At 34.1% G+C, this 18,996-nt stretch overlaps 1 protein-coding gene across 1 annotated transcript; it reads right to left on the bottom strand.

Annotated features, from left to right (window-relative positions):
* Positions 1-377: 377 nt before the first annotated feature.
* LOC139859379 (uncharacterized) lies at positions 378-1,875 on the bottom strand. The gene is made up of 2 exons (XM_071848169.1): positions 874-1,875; positions 378-437 (listed from the first exon to the last, which is right to left on the bottom strand). The coding sequence occupies exons 1-2, from the start codon at positions 1,873-1,875 to the stop codon at positions 378-380; spliced, it is 1,062 nt and encodes a 353-aa protein (XP_071704270.1).
* Positions 1,876-18,996: the final 17,121 nt, after the last annotated feature.

Here is an 18,996-nt window from a genome sequence, read left to right as displayed (position 1 = left end):
GTTAATTAAGACCGATATAGACGATGAGGAAAGACATGCCCGGATGAAACCAATCCATTTTAAACCAAAACCCATAGATTGCATGGTTTTAAATAGAAAGTCCCATTCAATGCAATCGAATGCTTTTTCAAAATCAACTTTAAAGATTAGGCCTTTTTGTTTTTTACGTTTTAATTCATCTATTATTTCGTTTGCAATTAGGACACTATCAAGGATGTTGCGGCCTTTGAGGAAAGCAGTTTGTTCAGATCCTATGACTTTATGGATGACCTTTGCAAGGCGATTGGAGAGTATTTTGGTGAGGATTTTATAATAGCTACCTATTAGACATATTGGTCGATATTCATTTAGTTCAATTGGATTAGATTTTTTCGGAATTAAGGTGAAGAAGGAAGCATTACAACCTCTGGAGATTTCCGCGTTTGTCCAGAACCAATCTAAACAATTAATTAGGTCGTTTTTTATCAGTTCCCAATGTTTTTTGAAGAATTTCATGTTGAAGCCATCCGGGCCGGGAGCTTTGGAACTATCACAGTTACCTATGGCTTCCCATATTTCTGTTTCATTAAATTTAGCTTCTAATAGTTGATTGTCTAAAGAGGTGATGTAATCGAGATGTGGTACATTGTCGAAGGGGCATTCGTCACGAAGATGTTTGGAAAGGAAGACATTTTTAAAGTAAGAATATGCTTCTTGTTTTATTAGATTAGGATCTTCAGACCATGTTCCATTGATTGACAGGCCGTGGATGTTGTTTTTACTTGTTCTTTTTTTAATATAATTGTGAAAATATTTTGAATTTTCATCACCTTCAAGCGCCCATTTGATTCTGGATTTTTGTTTAAGCATGTTTATTTTCTTTTTTTCTTTGACAGTTTGCTGCATTTTTTCATCGATCCATTTTTGTTTTTCCGATTCAGATAATGGTCTGGTTTCGGCAGTTTGTTCCCAATTATTACATTCAGATATATGATCTCGGATTTGTGAGTCAATGTTATCAAGTTGAATACTATGTTTTTTGAGCTCCATTTTTACGTTTTTTAATTTATTACGGAAGATGCAGTCTGGCCTATTACCAGTAGTCGGAATCGACCAGGCTCTTTCAATGACAATGTCGGCATCTTTAAGGTCGAGCCATGTGTCAAAAACACGTATTGGTTTAGGGCCTGAATCGAGGAGGTTATTTCTTAGAATGATAGGACAGTGATCGGAAAGATCACGATCAAGAGTTTTGGAGGATGTATTGGGCCAGATGGTGAAAATGCCATCAGAGACAAGGAATCGGTCAAGTTTACTGAATTTCATTGTTTTCTCACATATCCTTGTGAATCTTTTTCCACCTAATGGAAGATCAATTAATCCGGAGTTATTTATGAAATTATTAAAATTATCTGCCCAATGTTGATTGCAATCTGTATTCATGCGTTCTATTTTGTTTCTTACTTCATTAAAGTCACCAAAGACAATGTGTGGAATGTTAAGAAAGTTAATGAGAGATGAGAGTTCGTTCCAGAGTCTTAGTTTTTTTGAGGAAGAATGAGGACCATATACATTAATGAAAGCAATTTCAGAATCATGCCCTGCCCATGTTCCGCGTATTGCTAAGAAGAATTCGCCCTCAATCGCATAATTGAACGAAAAGATATTAGTATCCCAAATAGTTAAGATACCACCGGAAGCACCAACCGAGTCCTTTTGGACGAATTTAAAATCAGAATTACCCCAGAAAGATTCAATGGTGTTATCACCTGTTTGTCCGCATTTGGTTTCTTGTAGACCTAAAATCGTTGGTTTTTCTTTATTGCAGATACGTTTTAGCCAACTTATTTTACCCGTTTGTCCAATACCCCGAATATTTAAAGAAATTGTACACATGAGAAAAAGACTTACAAATATCGATGTGAAGGAGGATGGATTCATTGGAGGTTGCGTCGAATCCCGATGCATTTCCCGAATTCAAACGTGTCTAAACTTTTGCTGGAGGTGGAGCCTGATTTATTATTCTTTTTGTTACGCGTCGTGTCTATGTGAGCTCCCTTCGAGTAGCCGGATGTGTTACTTCCACCATTAGACGAGGATTTATTACGTTTAGCTAGATGTGAAATTCTGAGTTTTTGCCCACTTCTTGCTAGGTGTTTCATATAAAGCATATTGGATCTAGGTCGTTTTATGTCCGGTTTTTGTAGGGTGTTTTTTGGGTTAGGAATAGGCTTGGCAGTGGTATTGGATAATTTCCTCTTTTTTGATATTGCAATATCCGGAAATAGTAGAGGTTCAAGGTTAAAAGGGTCGGAATTTGTTTGTTGCGTGGCGTTTGGGGCGGGCATAAAGGTTAAAGGTGATTTGGTATGAGAGTTTAAGGGTGAGTCATGAGTGGGGTCGGTTGGATTTTGAGTAGTGTGGGGGTCAGCTAAGTGCTCAGTATGTTCGAGTGTGTCACTATTGAGTGAGTTTACTGTTTCATTTATATCATTCTGTATGGAATCATTGGGTATATCGTTACCCGTAATATCCTTAGAGGGTATTGGGCTAGTAACCGAGACAGCGTGTACTTGGGCTTCATGAATTTTTGAGTCCATGGTAGTTGGGCTGATGCAGACTGTTTCGGGGGTATCAGGTACTTGGGCTTCAGGAATTTTTGAGTCCATGTTAGTTGGGCTGAAGCAGGCTGTTTCGGGGGTATCTGGTAATTTTGTTGTTTTGGGGCTGGTGTCGGCTATATCAGATATAGGGGTATGGGTAACAGAAGGTGTAGGCTTTGTGGTGTTTAGTTTCGATGGGTTTGAGGAGGTGGTGTAAGGTATATTGGAGTTGAAATCAGGGATGGGTGGTGGTTCGTTTGAGTCATTATCGGTTGGAGGTTGAGGTGGCTGGCGAGATTGGTTATGAGCTATGTTTTCAAAATGAAGGGTATTCATACGTTTTGAGGAGTTGGTAGATGTTTGATTAGCCGGAGAACTATCACTTTGTGGGTGCGTGAATCCAATATTTTTGGCGTAGGTGTTCTTTTCATCAATTCCTTCAACCCGGTTTTCGCAATCTAAATGTGACTCTTCGTCTGAGATATGTCCATCCGAGAGGCTATCGGCTTCCCAATTTGACGAGTCATCAATCTCACCGTATGGATTAAACATAGAAAAGTTTTGAACCTCAATGATATATGCTTTAGTCTGATTAATGTCACCGGGATTGATAATAGCTTGTCCATTTATCGGTGAGAAGTTGTTCGTTTTGACAATTACCGAACCGTGAGATAAATCTTGATTGTTCTCATTTGTTATTGAGCAATTAAACGTTTCAATTACTTCACCCCAATTTTTGGCAATGTCAATGAAGGTGGATTCTAGCCAACAAGTAATGGGAACCCCAAATATGTTAATATAAGCGAGTCTACCGGAGGATTTATATATTTCAGGGTCCCATGGATTAATATCCTCTAGCCAATTCCATAGTGGGTGATCCGAGTTGTTAATCAAATCAAGGGCCGGGTTGGATTCCTCAAATATAAGCATTAGATCATGCCCGCCTAGATATTTGATAGTAAACCCACTAAGGATTTCACTTTCACATATCTCGCTAAAATATTCCAAGTATTCAAGGTCTTTGACCTTTGCAATTACCGCTTGACCAAGTATTTGAATAAGTTCATCATTAGAGTTTACCTTAATCGAAGGGATGCTTTCGTTCGAGGCCGGCTTGTTGAGGATCACATCTTTGAATTTTCTGTCATCCACATGAGAAGTAAAGGCTGACTTGACATTGTTTCTTGTACCAGAATTCGATTTGTTGGGATGTGCATCAGGTTTCTTTCTTTCAGAATCATGAGCCAAGTAAACTTTGAGAAGATTATCACCTGCAACTATAAGACTAAGCCTTCTTGCGAGAGATTCTTTGTGATATGGAGGGACATCTAAGAACCGAACAAAACCAAACTTTCTTCCATTTTTCAGTGTCTTCTTAGGTATATAGACTTCATGAATATTACCATATCTTTTGAATATGTCCCAGAAGTCTATGGAGCACCAATTGTCAGGAAAGTTATGGAAGAGGTAAGAAGTTATTCTTGACTTATCAATTGGGATCGGGTTTGGGTTTGTATTAGATTTAACCGAATCAGAGCTAGGGTTCCCGAACCGTTTGACAAGATTAATGGCAGATTCACGATATTTAAAATTGTTATAGATTTGATTATAAGATGAATTCAACTTTGACGAAAACTGAGAGGTTTTTGTTTTAGGGTTCGCCTGCTGAGATGGGTATCGACTAGGGTTTGGGTTGTTAGGAGGAGAATGCTTGCTATGATCAACTTTAACCCAAACACCTTCATTGATAGGCTTATAATTGATGTGATGATTACCAGTAGTGAAGGCAGAGTTTGGACGGTTTATGTTAACACGAGATTTAGGAGTTAGGGGTGAAACCGGTATGTGAGACATGGTGAATAAGAATCAAATGGAAATATTACGAAAAACAGAAACAAAGAGCTTGAAAACAGATCGATTACCAGATTAACAAATTAGGGTTGCCGTAGAGAAGATGAACAGTTGAGAGAGGAGAGAGCGTCATTATGTTCAACCTAACATTGACTAATTATAATAAATAAATAAATTATGTGCACAATCCAATCTTTGTATTGATTCCATCAAAATTCCCTTGTAATCACATTTCAGATTTAATATAAATATTTATTTGATTTACTAGATCTGATTGTGTGTTTATATCCATATATTCATCACCATCCTAAACCTGACTATTTCATTCGAATCAAAACCATAAACATCGAAATCGAAGCTAGCTATTTGCACCACAACCTATTATTTGAATTACACATGCTGCTAAAAGGTCATTGACATATCAGTTGCGAATCTCTCCAGATAAGATGTTGTGAGTTCGAGTCTAAGAGTTAACATTTGTAAATATCAGTGAATAAATTCGTGTATGGTGTGTGATTTATTTTCATGCATGTTCTTATGGAACTGTACTAAATAAAACATAAATTAAAGTACGAAATCTCATTACAGATGTACTACTAAATCGTATCAATAATCATATCCATAACTCTTTAGATTTTGTTTTAGTTTCTTGAGCCTTTCCGCCTATTGCTTGTATCTTCGTTTAATTCTTGTCTCTCCAAGAAAAGAACCCGTTACACATTATTCGTTTTTTCGTTGAAAAAATAAATCATATCCATAACGAATTATTCCTCATCAATAATTGTACTTTATTTTCACCCGTTTCTTTATCTCGAATTAGCCATTTTACATACAATCAGTCGAGTAGTTAACGGACTATGCATGTAGTGCATGTACGCGCATTTGACTTTTCAATGAACCAAAATGTGTAGACTAGAAATTAAAGGAATGTAGGCTAGCACGGGTGCCATTAGGGTGAGCCCGAAATGTGCCCACTCCCCCTCGCGTGGCCCGTGTTTCATCTTCAAAATGGTTCCTCTTAGAGTAAACACACAAGTCCTATTATTTTCGGTTAATATCTAAATATGGGCATATTTTCTCTTTTGTCATTTTGTATTTGGACTTACATATAAATAATACATAATCAAATAAAAACAAACGTTGTTTCAAAGATATTTATGTATTCCAATGATCAAAATAATGATATGAAGTTATTGCTATAAACATGTGCAATATTATTTTTCTTCTTTTGTAATTACAAAAAATGTTAATTACCTGAATATACAACGTCGTTTCAATTTTTTCACATTTTTTTCCTATGTAATTTTTGTATATTATATTTCCGCGTTGTATTTTCAAATATTTGTTCAAATTTAACTACGGAGTATTATTATGTAACCCAAAAATCTAATTATTTTATAAGTAAGAACTTTCATCTCGATCCTTCGCTAGTTCCTTGATTTATCAGGATGCCTAACGACTTTGAATGTCGAATCAATATATTGGGTCATTCTGTAAATGTCTTAGTATGCTTATTAATCAAATAATAATGTATGTTTAATGTTTAAATGGGGACAATAGTTAAAACTAGATCCGAAACGGCCCGCGCAATGCTGCGGGACCTTCCAAATTGAATATTCATATTTAACGTATCATATTACATTTATAAAATTAAAAACACGTTGTGACGGATGTGTTTGGATACACATGAATAGTACCTAATATATCTAATGGCATGCACTTTTTAACACCAGAAAAATCATTTAATTTGGGTTGTTTATTATATATGCATGTAAGTATATGTATGAAAGATATACCGAAATATTTAGCGATTTTTAAAAAACGTCTGTTATGCGTGTTTGGTTGCAATTTTGTTCGTAAAATTATTTCGAGTTGAACGGTGGTGTTAAAAAAATTTAACGTGTGGCGAACGGGAATATATGGTCCATTAAAAATTTGAGTGGAGTGTTTAATGTTTTCTAATAAAATAATAATTTTACATTTTTGTACCCCTAAGAAGTTAATAAATTTAACATTGTGTGAGGGGCAATTATGTAACTTTATTGCACCACTTTATGTTTTTTGTAATTAACACTACAAATTGATGTACTGAAATTTGAATAATTTTTTTTTTTGAACTAATTGCTTGTATATATAAAAAACAAAATAAACTATATACTATCACGCCAATCAAAAAACTGAAGTGTTTTTATAGGGGGATGATTCTCACACACACTTTTTTGATCCACACTCACTAATTGAGCATTATTAGAAGAGTAAAAGGTTAAAATAGGTGTGTGAGGATCAAAAAAGTGTGTGTGAGAATCATCCCCCGTTTTTATAACGTCAAAAAATTTATTAATTTGTATTCTATATTTATAGTATACTCCTTCGTATTATATTTACCAAAAAAAAAAAAAAAAAAATTACAAAATACTGGCGATCCCTTCCTTACGTGACTTGCCAGTTACCACGAATGAACTTCTGCACAACGACCGACAAACCAATGACATATGTGAAAACATTGATCGACTGATAAACTTAGTCAAAGTCTAACGGTAGTTGGAATGAGACTGAAGTGAGACCAGAATACTTATCAAATATACTAACAAGACTTCTTCGAAAAGTCATTTGATGGTGCTAAAAAACTCACTTTGAAAGAAGAAATGATTAAGTTTGGAGAACTAATGCAAAATATGGCCGACGAGATCATTCCTTCCAACACCACCAAACCATGAGAATCGCCTCATGGAACACCCGAGGCCTCGGGAATAGGTCAAGAGGCCGGATGGCGGGTTCTTTTGTCAATCACTTTCAAATCTAATTTCTAGCTATTCAAGAAACCATGGTTAAGGAGGTGGCACAACCTATTCTAAATGAAATTTGGAAATATTACACTTTAGTTTTGATGTTGTTCAAGTCATGGCCAAAGGTAGATCAGAGGATTGGTTTCAATTTGGAGGGAAGATTTCTTCTCTCTTATCAATTGTTGGAAAAATAGATATTGGATTGCAACGGTATTGAGGTACATTCTTTCAAATCAATTAATTCTTATTATTAACGTATACGCTCCTCACCTTGAATCGAGCAAAAAATTGGTGTGGAATCAATTGGTTAATATGGCTTGCAATTGGTCGGGCCCAATTTGTTTCCTAGGCGATTTTAATTCAGTTTGTAACTCCGAAGAACGTTTTCGAGAAGTTATTGATTGGAACTGTATAAATAGTTTTAATGAATTCATCTCTAAAGCTTCTTTGTTTGATCAAATTTTGACAAACGAAGAATTCACTTCAGAAGGTCCTTTAGGGAAAATGTCGCACATCGATAGAATGTTAGTTAATGCGGCTTGGCTCGATTCTTGGTTGGGGTCTGTTTTGATTGCGGGTAAACCTGAACAGTCTGATCATAAACCAATTGAATGGGGGAAAATCCTTGTTTCATGGGGCCCGAAGCCATTTCGGTTCAATAACGGGTGGATGTCAAAGCCTGGTTTTCTTAACATGTGTTATGCTAAATGGGCCTCAGATTCTGTCAATGGGTGGGATGCTTTTGTGATAGTCAAAAAACTTCGTTTACTAAAAGTTGATCTTAAGGTTTTGAGAACACAACAAAAGTCGCAATATAAATTGGAGCTTCAATTTTGCGAAGGCGGAATTAAAAGGTTAAAATCGGTGTACAAAACTCGTCTATTAACTGTAGAAGAATTGGGCGAGTTAGCTGCTGTCAAAAAATCCAAAAAGAGAATTATGATTCAAGTTGAAACGAAACGCAGGTTACAGTCAAGGTTTCAATGGTTACGACTTGGGGATAAAAACACAAGATTCTTCCATCTTGTGTCGAAAATAAAGTATCAATCTTCTTATGTTGCAGGTTTACATAGTAACAATGCTTGGGAAGATAATCCTTCGGTTATTAAAGAACACGCTATTGTGTATTTCAAAAACATGTTCTGCAGATCGAATTCTTGTATGCCTGCACAGTCTGTTTTGGATTGGGCCTCCCTCAATATTCCACAAGTTTCGGCCCACCATAAGGCACTTCTAGAAGAACCATTCTCAGTTATAGAAATTGAAAGGGTTATTAAAGGATCCGATGGTAACAAAACACCTGCACCGGACGGGTTTACATTGCGGTTCTTTCAAAAAGGGTGGTTTTGGCTCGAAGATGATGTTATGGAGATGCTTTCACAATTTTATGATACTCCTCCTTTTCCAAAAGGCTTCAACTCGTCGTTTATCGTCTTGATTCCAAAAAACAATTCAGCTAGAAGTATTGAGAACTTAAGGCCTATAAGTCTCACTAATGCGTCCTACAAGATTATAGCTAAAACTTTAGCTAATCGGTTAAAGATGGTTATTCCCGCTATTATTAATGAGACTCAAAATGGTTTTTCCCATCACGGTTGTTAATGGATGGTGTTATGGTTGTTAACGAGGTTGTACATTTTGCCAAGAAAAAGAAAAAGCCAATCCTCCTTTAAAAAATTGAATTTTCCAAGGCTTACGATTGTGTTTCTCACGAGTTCTTACTCCATGTTCTTATAGCAATGGGATTTGGTTCAAAGTTTATTTCACGGATCAAAACTTGTATTTCTAATATCAACTTTACGGTCCTCTTGAACGGGTCCCCTTCCAGAGAAGGTACTATAAAATGCGGGTTAAGGCAAGGAGACCGCTTTTCTTCTTTTTTGTTCATTATTGTTGCGGAAATATTGAGCAAGCTACTCGCAAAAGAATTGAATAGTGGTTCGTTAATTGGTTGACAATTTAATCACGAATTGAGCATCAATCACTCTCAATTCGCGGATGACACTATAATATTTGCTAAACCTTCTTTCCAAGAATTAAATCAGATCAAAAGTATTATGCACTTGTTCTTTCAATCTTCGGGACTCCAAATGAATGCAGTTAAAACAACGTTGTATGGTATTCACGTCTCAAGGGAAGATATGAATTCTTAATCGGCTATTTTCAATTGTAAAGTAGGCGTATTTCCTATGGAATACCTTGGCATTCCGATTAGTATTTCTAGAGATCGTTCAAAGATGTGGGATCCAGTTGTAAATAAATTCAAAAGAAAGCTTCGGGATGGAAGGGTCGTTGCCTCTCCTTCGGTGGCCGATTAGTTATGGTAAAAGCGGTTATTTCCAATTTACCTCTTCACTACATGTCAATGTACAAAGTTCCTATCTCCATCATTAAACAATTAGAAAGATATCAAAGGAATTTCCTTTGAGGGTGATTGTTTGAAAAAAGAAAACGTGTCTTGTCAAGTGGGAATCAGTATGTGTACCTATCGAAATGGGTGGGTTAGGCATTACTTCGCTTCGAATCAAAAACCTAGCTATGTTAACTAAATGGTGGGCTAAAATGAACTCAAATAAACAATAACTTTGATGACCCGGAATTTTCCGACCAAATTATACTTATGAGATTAATATTTACATAAATTAAACCATACCGACCTGATAAGCAATCCAAATTGTTGAGACTTGTGTTTTTGAAAAGAGTTTTACACAACGTTTGACCGTCCAATATGACCGATGATATCACGAACTATATAACATACGATAATTATACGTTTGTGTATATATATGTATTTATATATATTTAACATGATCTAAGGATGGTTTAACATCTCATTGTTTACTAATGACAATGAGTTATAAGTATATTTTGAAACTACTAACTTAAGTTTTCAAAACGATAACTATACGTAACATTCTTTGATATATATACTTATAATCTATAATGCTTATACATGTATCGTATATATAATGTATTTAATCACTTTTTAAGGACTTAAATACATAAAACAATATAAGTATATTCACAAAAGATAGCTATATTTGAATTCTCGTTCCGTTTCCTCAAGATTTCTATACGTATATCTAGGGTATATGTACCCGTATCATACCCAGCTTCTATACGTATTTACTATTGGTATATACACATCAAATCAACATCCTAATCAACATTATTACTGCCCTAGATATGAGGTAACTAGAATTTGTCAAGTAGTATGAATTATTAGTAAGAAAACAAAATTAGGAATCCTTTTCTTTCTTTATAAACTAAAAACGTTTTTATAAATGAACACCATTTCTTCACTCCATTTTCTCATACCTACACCCTCATTTCTCTCTCAAAATACTCCTAACTTCATACTTGATCATCTCCAAGCATTTTCCCTATCATTTAGCTTCAATTACAAGCCTTAAACAACATAAGAAAACTCTTTCAAGAACATATCAAAATAACCACCCATTTGAAGAAGTTTACTTCCAACCTTTTGATCTAACTCCACCACTCTTTGATTTCAAGATTATTTCTTATCTTTTGCAGTAACTTTGTCCAAGTAACTTGAGGTAGTAACCTTGTTCATAATCTTATTCAATTCATATTCATATAGCTATCTTATTTTGTGGTATAAAATTTTAACAACAAGAACATAGTTTGAATGATTTCAAACTTGTTCGCAAACTAAATAGATCCTTCTAACGTGACTTTTAAAACACTTCAAGACCTGTAATATATCATAATGATATTCCCTAACAAGATATAACTTGGTTTTACAAAGAACATCTTAAAAACTGAATCTACGTCGTCGGAGTGCAACCGGGGGCTGTTTTGGGTTGGATAATTAAAAACCATCTTGAACTTTGAATTGGAAGTTCATGTTCTGGAAAAATGATATTTCTTATGAATATGTTAACACATAAAAATTTCATGGTTTAACTCAAAGTGTAAGTATTTTTAGAAAAATGATCATTAAATGTTGTTTTTATGATGGAAAATGATCACTTTCATAAGTTTCACCAAAGTTTGACCTATAACCTATGATTTCGAATACAAACTAAGGTATTTTCAGTTCATATTCTTAAAATTTTACTCGATCCAAGGAAGTGGCAAGTTGAACCAACAAAAACGGAGTTGTAATGAAGAAACTACGACTAAAACAAGATTGGGTATCCGAAGCTAGTTTAGCTACGAAAATATTTGGAGAAAAAGTAAATTAATCATATCTTTTCTAATTAATATGATATTTTATATATAATTACTTATGATTTGATTTTATATATTTCAGGACCACCCGTAAACAACACGAGAAGATTAACCATAAGACCTCATGATTGTACGCAACACGTCATTTGACAACACGGTACTTTACGTACGCAACACGTCATTTGACAACATGGTACCATGGGTCGAGATTAATTCTGATCAATACGAATACGATGGGGTCTTTATTTATTTTATTTAAGCAACTAATTGTGGACCACTAACATCGGACTGCTAACTACGGACTAAGAAAATATTAAAAGTATTAAAAGTATATATATATGTAACGATTACTTAAAAAGAAAATATGTTGATATATTATATATATGGTTAGGTTCGTGATATCTATAAGAGACCAAGTCGAATTAAATACCTTCAAGGCAAAAGTGAGTTTCATTTGCTCCCTTTTTAATTGTTTTTGCAATATATATTTTTGGGCTGAGAATACATGCGCTGCTTTTATAAATGTTTACGAAATAGACACAAGTACTTAAAAATATATTCTACGTTGAGTTGTACCACTGGCATATTTCCCTGTAGCTTGGTAACTACTATTTACATGTGGTATTGTAAACGCGAATCCTGTTGATAGATCTATCGGGCCTGACAACCCCAACCGGACTGGACGACCAGTATTCAACGGTTGCACAGTACTTCGTTTCGGTGACTACACTTGGTACGGTGTAGTGAGATTTCATAATAAAGGGAATATGCGACGTTGATTAAATGTTAAGTATGGTTACCAAGTGCTCAACCACTTAGAATGCTTTACATACACTTGCGAGTGTATTATGTTTATGATTATGAAATCTTGTGGTCTATTAACATATTGAAATAATTGTTATGATAAACCTATGAACTCACCAACCTTTTGGTTGACACTTTAAAGCATGTTTATTCTCAGGTACGAATTAAGTCTTCCGCTGTGCATTTGCTCAATATAAGGACATTACTTGGAGCCGATCATCGCAATGGGATCAAATGTTGATGACTTCGTCTAGGTGGATTAGGACGGGTCCTTTCAGTTGGTATCAGAGAGGTGGTCGTAGCGAACCAGGTCTTGCATTAGTGTGTCTAAATAGTAGTTGTTAGGATGCATTAATGAGTCTGGACTTCGACCGTGTCTACATGTCAAAAGTTTTGCTTATCATTTCTAGTCGGAAATCATCTGCTTATAATCCTTAGGAAATTACCTGCTTATCATTCATAAGTCTAGACACGTTTTACTGCATTTACTGCATTGATAGTGTATAGACGAATTCTTATCTTAGCATATCTGTTATTGCGAACTTTGACTGATATCTTTTCAAAGATTCTCCGTAATTTACGGAATTTTGGTATTATATATACATATGTAAATTATGTATTGAAGAGTACCAAATCTAACTCCTATAATCTATTCCATACCAAAAATTCATTTTCCCCATTATACAAGATGGATTCCGCATCTAGTTCGAATTCTTCAGATTCCGACAGTTATGCCGATATGGATTTCCATTCGGGCTCCGAAAGCAGCGTCACCGGAATGGATCAACGAATTTCCCATCATCTATTCTGGATGAATTGGGGATGGGTTTGTAATATACTAAATCACTGGAGACAAGAAGAAGGTGATCCATTCCATCCACCAAATTGCCCTCTTGGCGATGAACCTGAAGCACTTACCGGCGAACCTATTCGAAACACCATTTTCTCTCTCATTTCTAGAGTATCTCGTCATGATTATATACTATCCCATATTACAAATCTTGTTCATTCGCTCTCTCCAACCGCCAATCATCCCGGTGTACTAGCAGAAGTTAACGAACTTCGCGCTCGCGTGACGGCTTTGGAGAACATGGTGCGAAGGTTGCAAACACCAGCAGCAGCACCAGCAGCATAATCAGCACCACCATCAATAACATCAACAATACCATCATCACCACTAACAAACAACATCCGCATCACACGTCTCGACATCATAATCTGTCCCACAAACATCAACATCATACGCACCATAGATACCAAGGAGTACTAACAATAATGAACGATGAAGTATTGATCCATAACTTCATTGATATTCTGCGAAGAATATGTGGTTTCAAAAAGTTTTAGAGATTTCTTATTCTAGCTCAAACCGAAAAGCAAATGAGATTAATATCATATTAACTCATTAAATTCATGATTTCATCTGAAGAAAATATATATGTATATATGTTTTCATAAAGATTGTAATTAAAAGTTATTTTGTACAAAATATTAATGGTGAAATTTTTTTTTTAACGGGTAGGTAATACCCGAGGAATAATTAGATTTCATCTTAATAAGTTACATTGTACATTCGTCGAAGCTGATTCAACAGTCATTTACTATCCTACTTACAACCACCGATATACGTATTCGTTCACCGCAGAATAACCATTTTCATTCAATTTCATATTTGGATTTTGACTTCCCAGAATCCAACAAGTGGCATATGAAGAAAACATATGACAAAATAAAATCTGTTAGAAACAAACAAATTAACTATGAAAATTTTTGTTAAGAATCCACGCTAACTGTTCCAGCTAACTGTTCCTAGCTAACTGATTACATTTTATTTATCGCAGTTTATTTATCGCAATTTAATTATCGCACTTTTATTTATCGTCATTTAATTTCTGTAATTATTTTACGCACTTTAAATATCGGGACACGTATACAATGTTTTGACATATCATATCGACGCATCTATATATATTATTTGGAATCACCATAGACACTCTATATGCAGTAATGATCGAGTTCTCTATACAGGGTTGAGGTTGATTTTACAATAATATATATAGTTTGAGTTGTGATCGAGTCTGAGAGGTATACGGGTCACGACACGTATTAATTAATTCGTATATTATATATTAAACTATATATGAATTATTGGACTGTTACTGTGGACTATCGACTGTGGACTAATGACATTGGACAATTAAAATGAATTAAAATATTGATTATAACATATGAAACTAAACATTTCTTCAAGATTGCCACTTGATTTCATCTTAAACCTCATTGTATCTCGACGATTACAATCAGCGTTCAAATCTATCATGATTCTTAAAAATACCTCAATCGAGAGGATAAACCAACCGCACTTCATCTACGGAATAAAGATTGATGCATATAGTTATGCACCTGAAAAAAAACCCTCGGAAACTGAGTAAACATTTGACACGTATCTGTTCTAGTTCCTTTGACCTTGTTATTACCGAAGATCGTTTTGCAATCCCTTTCCAAAGTAGCTAATTTTGTCACAGTTCCAGCAAGTCAACTCTGACTTTTCATTCGAAACAACTTTATTATAACCGCGATATATATGCGTACTCTTTATTGTTACTGGGGAACCTTTTATATTCCACAATATTGCCATCAACGATTAATCATTCTAAAAACACAATTCTCCTGAAACTACCTCGGTTTGATAACCGATGACCCAGATCAGTTAACTTTGAAAATGCTGACGAAGCAGCATGTTGTAGATGATCTTAATGGCCAAAAGTTTGATGATAAAGAAAGGAGTGTTAGGAACGCTCGATAGAAAATTTAGTACCGATAAGCGGATTATGTGAAACTATGAAGAAAGCCGTGGACAAATCACAAAGAATAAGTTTGCCTTCAAAGAATCCAAATGATTCTGTGCCTGCTGAAATCGTTAGCAAACATCTTATTTCTCATTCTAAACCTTCACAGACAAATCTTCTTCATCATCCATTGATATTAGAAATTCTAAGATATTCTCGTATGTTCTATTATAAATATCCTCCATATTTCTGGCGATATTTTCACAACTATTCTTATCTGAGATCAATTATCTCTCCGTAATATCTGCAACATAAAAGAAACTGTGTTAGTTTCTAAATTCTGAAACCTTCGAGTTTAAAATATGAATATTTTGAAGTAGTGTTGGGAACTGAAGCATGGATTAGTATAATATAATGACACTTGATCAACATCATTATATTACAGTAAGTCATGCTGAGTTTCTAATAAAGCATGATGATTCACAGTACCGTCATCATGTGCCATTTACACGACTCTTACATTCTATCTAATCTCTAAACATATCAAGAGAATATTTTTCTGGATGACTCGGTCTTCTCCAGGGTATTCTGGTAATTTAACAAATCAAAATCATTCTATTACCATTTTCTTCTTAGAGCATTAGCTATGTTCATTCTGAATTTCATATCTACGAATTCCGGACCATTACTCGCTTGACTCGAAGTCGGGAAGAGAAAATGAAAGCATAAAGCTCCGAAAAATAATGAAGAATATAAACTTCGATAATAACCCCGAAATTACAAACTGTGTATATCGATGCAGATAGCAATATAGAGACACGAGAGAATTAGAAACACTATAAACACAAGAGTATAGTAGAAGTAAATAGATTCTTCTGGTGGTAGATGAAAAAGAAGAATGACAGATATAAAAGTTAGGAGTATATCAAGAATCAGGACTGGATGGAGCATATTGATGAATGCTTTAAAGTAAGAATCAAGGGAGAAAGAATAGAAGGTGTGAGTCGTGGAAAATAAGGAAACGAAGGGGTGAATTTATAGTGAAATATCCGACAGAGCAATCGAAATAGATTATTGCATATAATCAAAGAAGATCCTGATTTCCTTAATCACCAAAGAACCAAATCTTATTACGTAAGATTCTCTTTAAATCACTTAAATCTTGGAAATCAATCATAACTACGTCATCGGTTAAGATGAATATATTTTACTCATCTCACTCTTTTACGATAGTCTCATTTATATTCTTCACATAATCGAATCGTTTTATCTACATTACTCAATGATGATAAAACTCCATTATCACCTTATATTTGTCATGAAAACCTTCTTATTGTTATCCATAACAACCTCTATCAAATTTCGGGGACGAAATTTCTTTAGCGGGTAGGTACTGTAATTGTAACGACCCGGAAATTTCCGACCAAATTTAAACCCTAAACTCTATATGGTTCTGACACGATAAGCAAAAACCCTAAAGTTGAGTCTAGAAAGTTTGAAATTGTTATTCGGATGATTAGTTACCCTTTGACCATCTATTTGTCCGACGATTCACGAACATCATAACCTGTATTAATTATATACTTATGTATATATACGGATATATATGGATTATATCTATCTTGAATATATGATAATTAAGTATCTCATTAAATATATTAACAATGGATTATATACATAAAATTGGACTACTAACTTAAGGACTTCGAAACGATATATATATATATATATATATATATATATATATATATATATATATATATATATATATATATATATAAAGCTTAACGACGTTATAACTTCTAAGTTAAAATAAATATATATGTATTGTATTAAGATGTATTTACTATTGGAATATACTAGTAGGAAAACATCATTTTCAACCTTTTATCATGGAAAATGACATATTTGTCATTATATATGATTCATGAAACATCTTTATATATTTTATACCCGTATTATACTCGTACTATACACAGCTTCTAGAAGTATTTACTATTGGTATATACCAATAGAAATCTTCAATTATTGGTGTAATATGTCATTCATGACATAATATATTTTAACTTATCTTAGATATTTTCACTAAAAACCAAATTTTCAAGCCTATAAATAAGCACCATTTTTAACTCATTTTTACACATTCATTTTCCAAATTTTACTTTCAATTTTCACACACACTTGCAAGAACTCTCTCAAATTTATTTTACTACTTCTTTCCAGCAACTTTACATTTTAAACTTAAGGTAAAAACTCTACTTCAACTCTTGTTCAATTCATATGTTTATAGTTATCTATATAAGAATTTATAAACTAGAACATAGTTTGAATGATTTCAAACTTATTCGCAAACTAAATAGATCCTTCTAACTTAACTTTTAAAACACTTCAAGACCTGTAATATATCATAATGATATGCTAACTTAACAAGATACAACTTGTTTTTACAAAGAACACCTTAAAACTGAATCTACGGCGTCGGAGTGTAACCGGGGGCTGTTTTGGGTTGGATAATTAAAAACCATCTTGAACTTTGATTTAGAAGTTCATGTTCTGGAAAAATGATATTTCTTATGAATATGTTAACACATAAAAATTTCATGGTTTAATTCAAAGTATAAGTATTTTTAGAAAAATGACCATTAAATGTTGTTTTTATGACAAAAATGATTACTTTCATAAGATTCACCTAGAGTATGGACTATAACCTGTGATCACGAATATAAACCATGGTATTTACAGTTCATATTCTTAAATTTTGACTCGATCCAAGGAGATGGCAAGTTAAATCAACAAAAACGGAGTTGTAACGAAGAAACTACGACTAAAATAAGATCGGGTGTCCAAAGCTTGTTTAACAACGAAAATAATTGGAGAAAAATTAAATAAATCATATCTTTCCTAATTAATATGATATTTCATATATATTTACTCATGATTTAATTTTATATATTTCAGGACCACCCGTAAACAACACGAGAAGATTAATCATAAGACCTCATGAACGTACGCAACACGTCATTTGACAACACCGGTACTTTATGTACGCAATACGTCATTTGACAACACGGTACCATGGGTCAAGATTAATCTCGACCAATACATATACGATGGGGGTTTTATTTATTTCATTGGGGGTTTATTAAACAACTAAATATGAACCATTAAAATTCAATTACTAACATCGGACTGCTAACTACGGACTAAGGAATTATTAAAAGTATTAAAAGTATTATAAGTATATATATGTGACGATTGTTTAAAAAGAAAAGGTATTGATATATTATATATGGATAGGTTCGTGATATCAATCGGAGACCAAGTCGAAATTACATATCTTCAAGACAAAAGTGAGTATATAGTCCCACTTTTAAACTCTAAATATTTCGGGATGAGAATACATGTATTTTATGTTTTACGCTATGGACACAAGTAACTGAAAAATATATTCTACGTTGAGTTGTACCACTGGCATACTTCCCTGTAGCTTGGTAACTAATATTTACAGCGGTGTTGTAAACGCGAATCCTGTTGATAGATCTATCGGGCCTGACAACCCCAACCGGACTGGAAGACCAGTATTCAACGGTTGCACAGTACTTCGTTTCGTGACTACACCTTGGTACGGTGTAGTAAGATTTCATAATAAAGGGAATATGCGACGTGATTAAATGTTAAGTATGGTTACCAAGTGCTCAACCACTTAGAATATTTTTATTAAAATGTTTATATACGAAATCTTGTGTTCCATTGTTATAACGCTGCTAGCATCAAACCTATATATCTCACCAACTTTATGTTGACGTTTTAAAGCATGTTATTCTCAGGTATGAATTAAGTCTTCCGCTGTGCATTAGCTCATGTTAAGGATACTACTTGGGACCTTTTTAAGCCATGATACAAAGACGTTGCATTCGAGTCATTGGAGTTCAATAGAGAATATAAATAAGTAAATGACAGATTAGGTCATTTGGATATTATGAAATG

Source organism: Rutidosis leptorrhynchoides, chromosome 7, assembly GCF_046630445.1.
Source record: "Rutidosis leptorrhynchoides isolate AG116_Rl617_1_P2 chromosome 7, CSIRO_AGI_Rlap_v1, whole genome shotgun sequence".
Taxonomy (NCBI): domain Eukaryota; kingdom Viridiplantae; phylum Streptophyta; class Magnoliopsida; order Asterales; family Asteraceae; genus Rutidosis; species Rutidosis leptorrhynchoides.
Note: the sequence above shows the minus strand (reverse complement) of the source record. Positions and strands in the feature narration are given on the sequence as shown.

Bases quoted from the DNA above. Each gene is read 5' to 3' on its own strand.
- LOC139859379 (XM_071848169.1), bottom strand. From the start codon at position 1,875: ATGTGTACAATTTCTTTAAATATTCGGGGTATTGGACAAACGGGTAAA. The intron at 438-873 runs GTCAAAGAAAAA...TTAATTGTTTAG, and splicing joins ATGAAAAAATGCAGCAAACT to ATTGGTTCTGGACAAACGCG.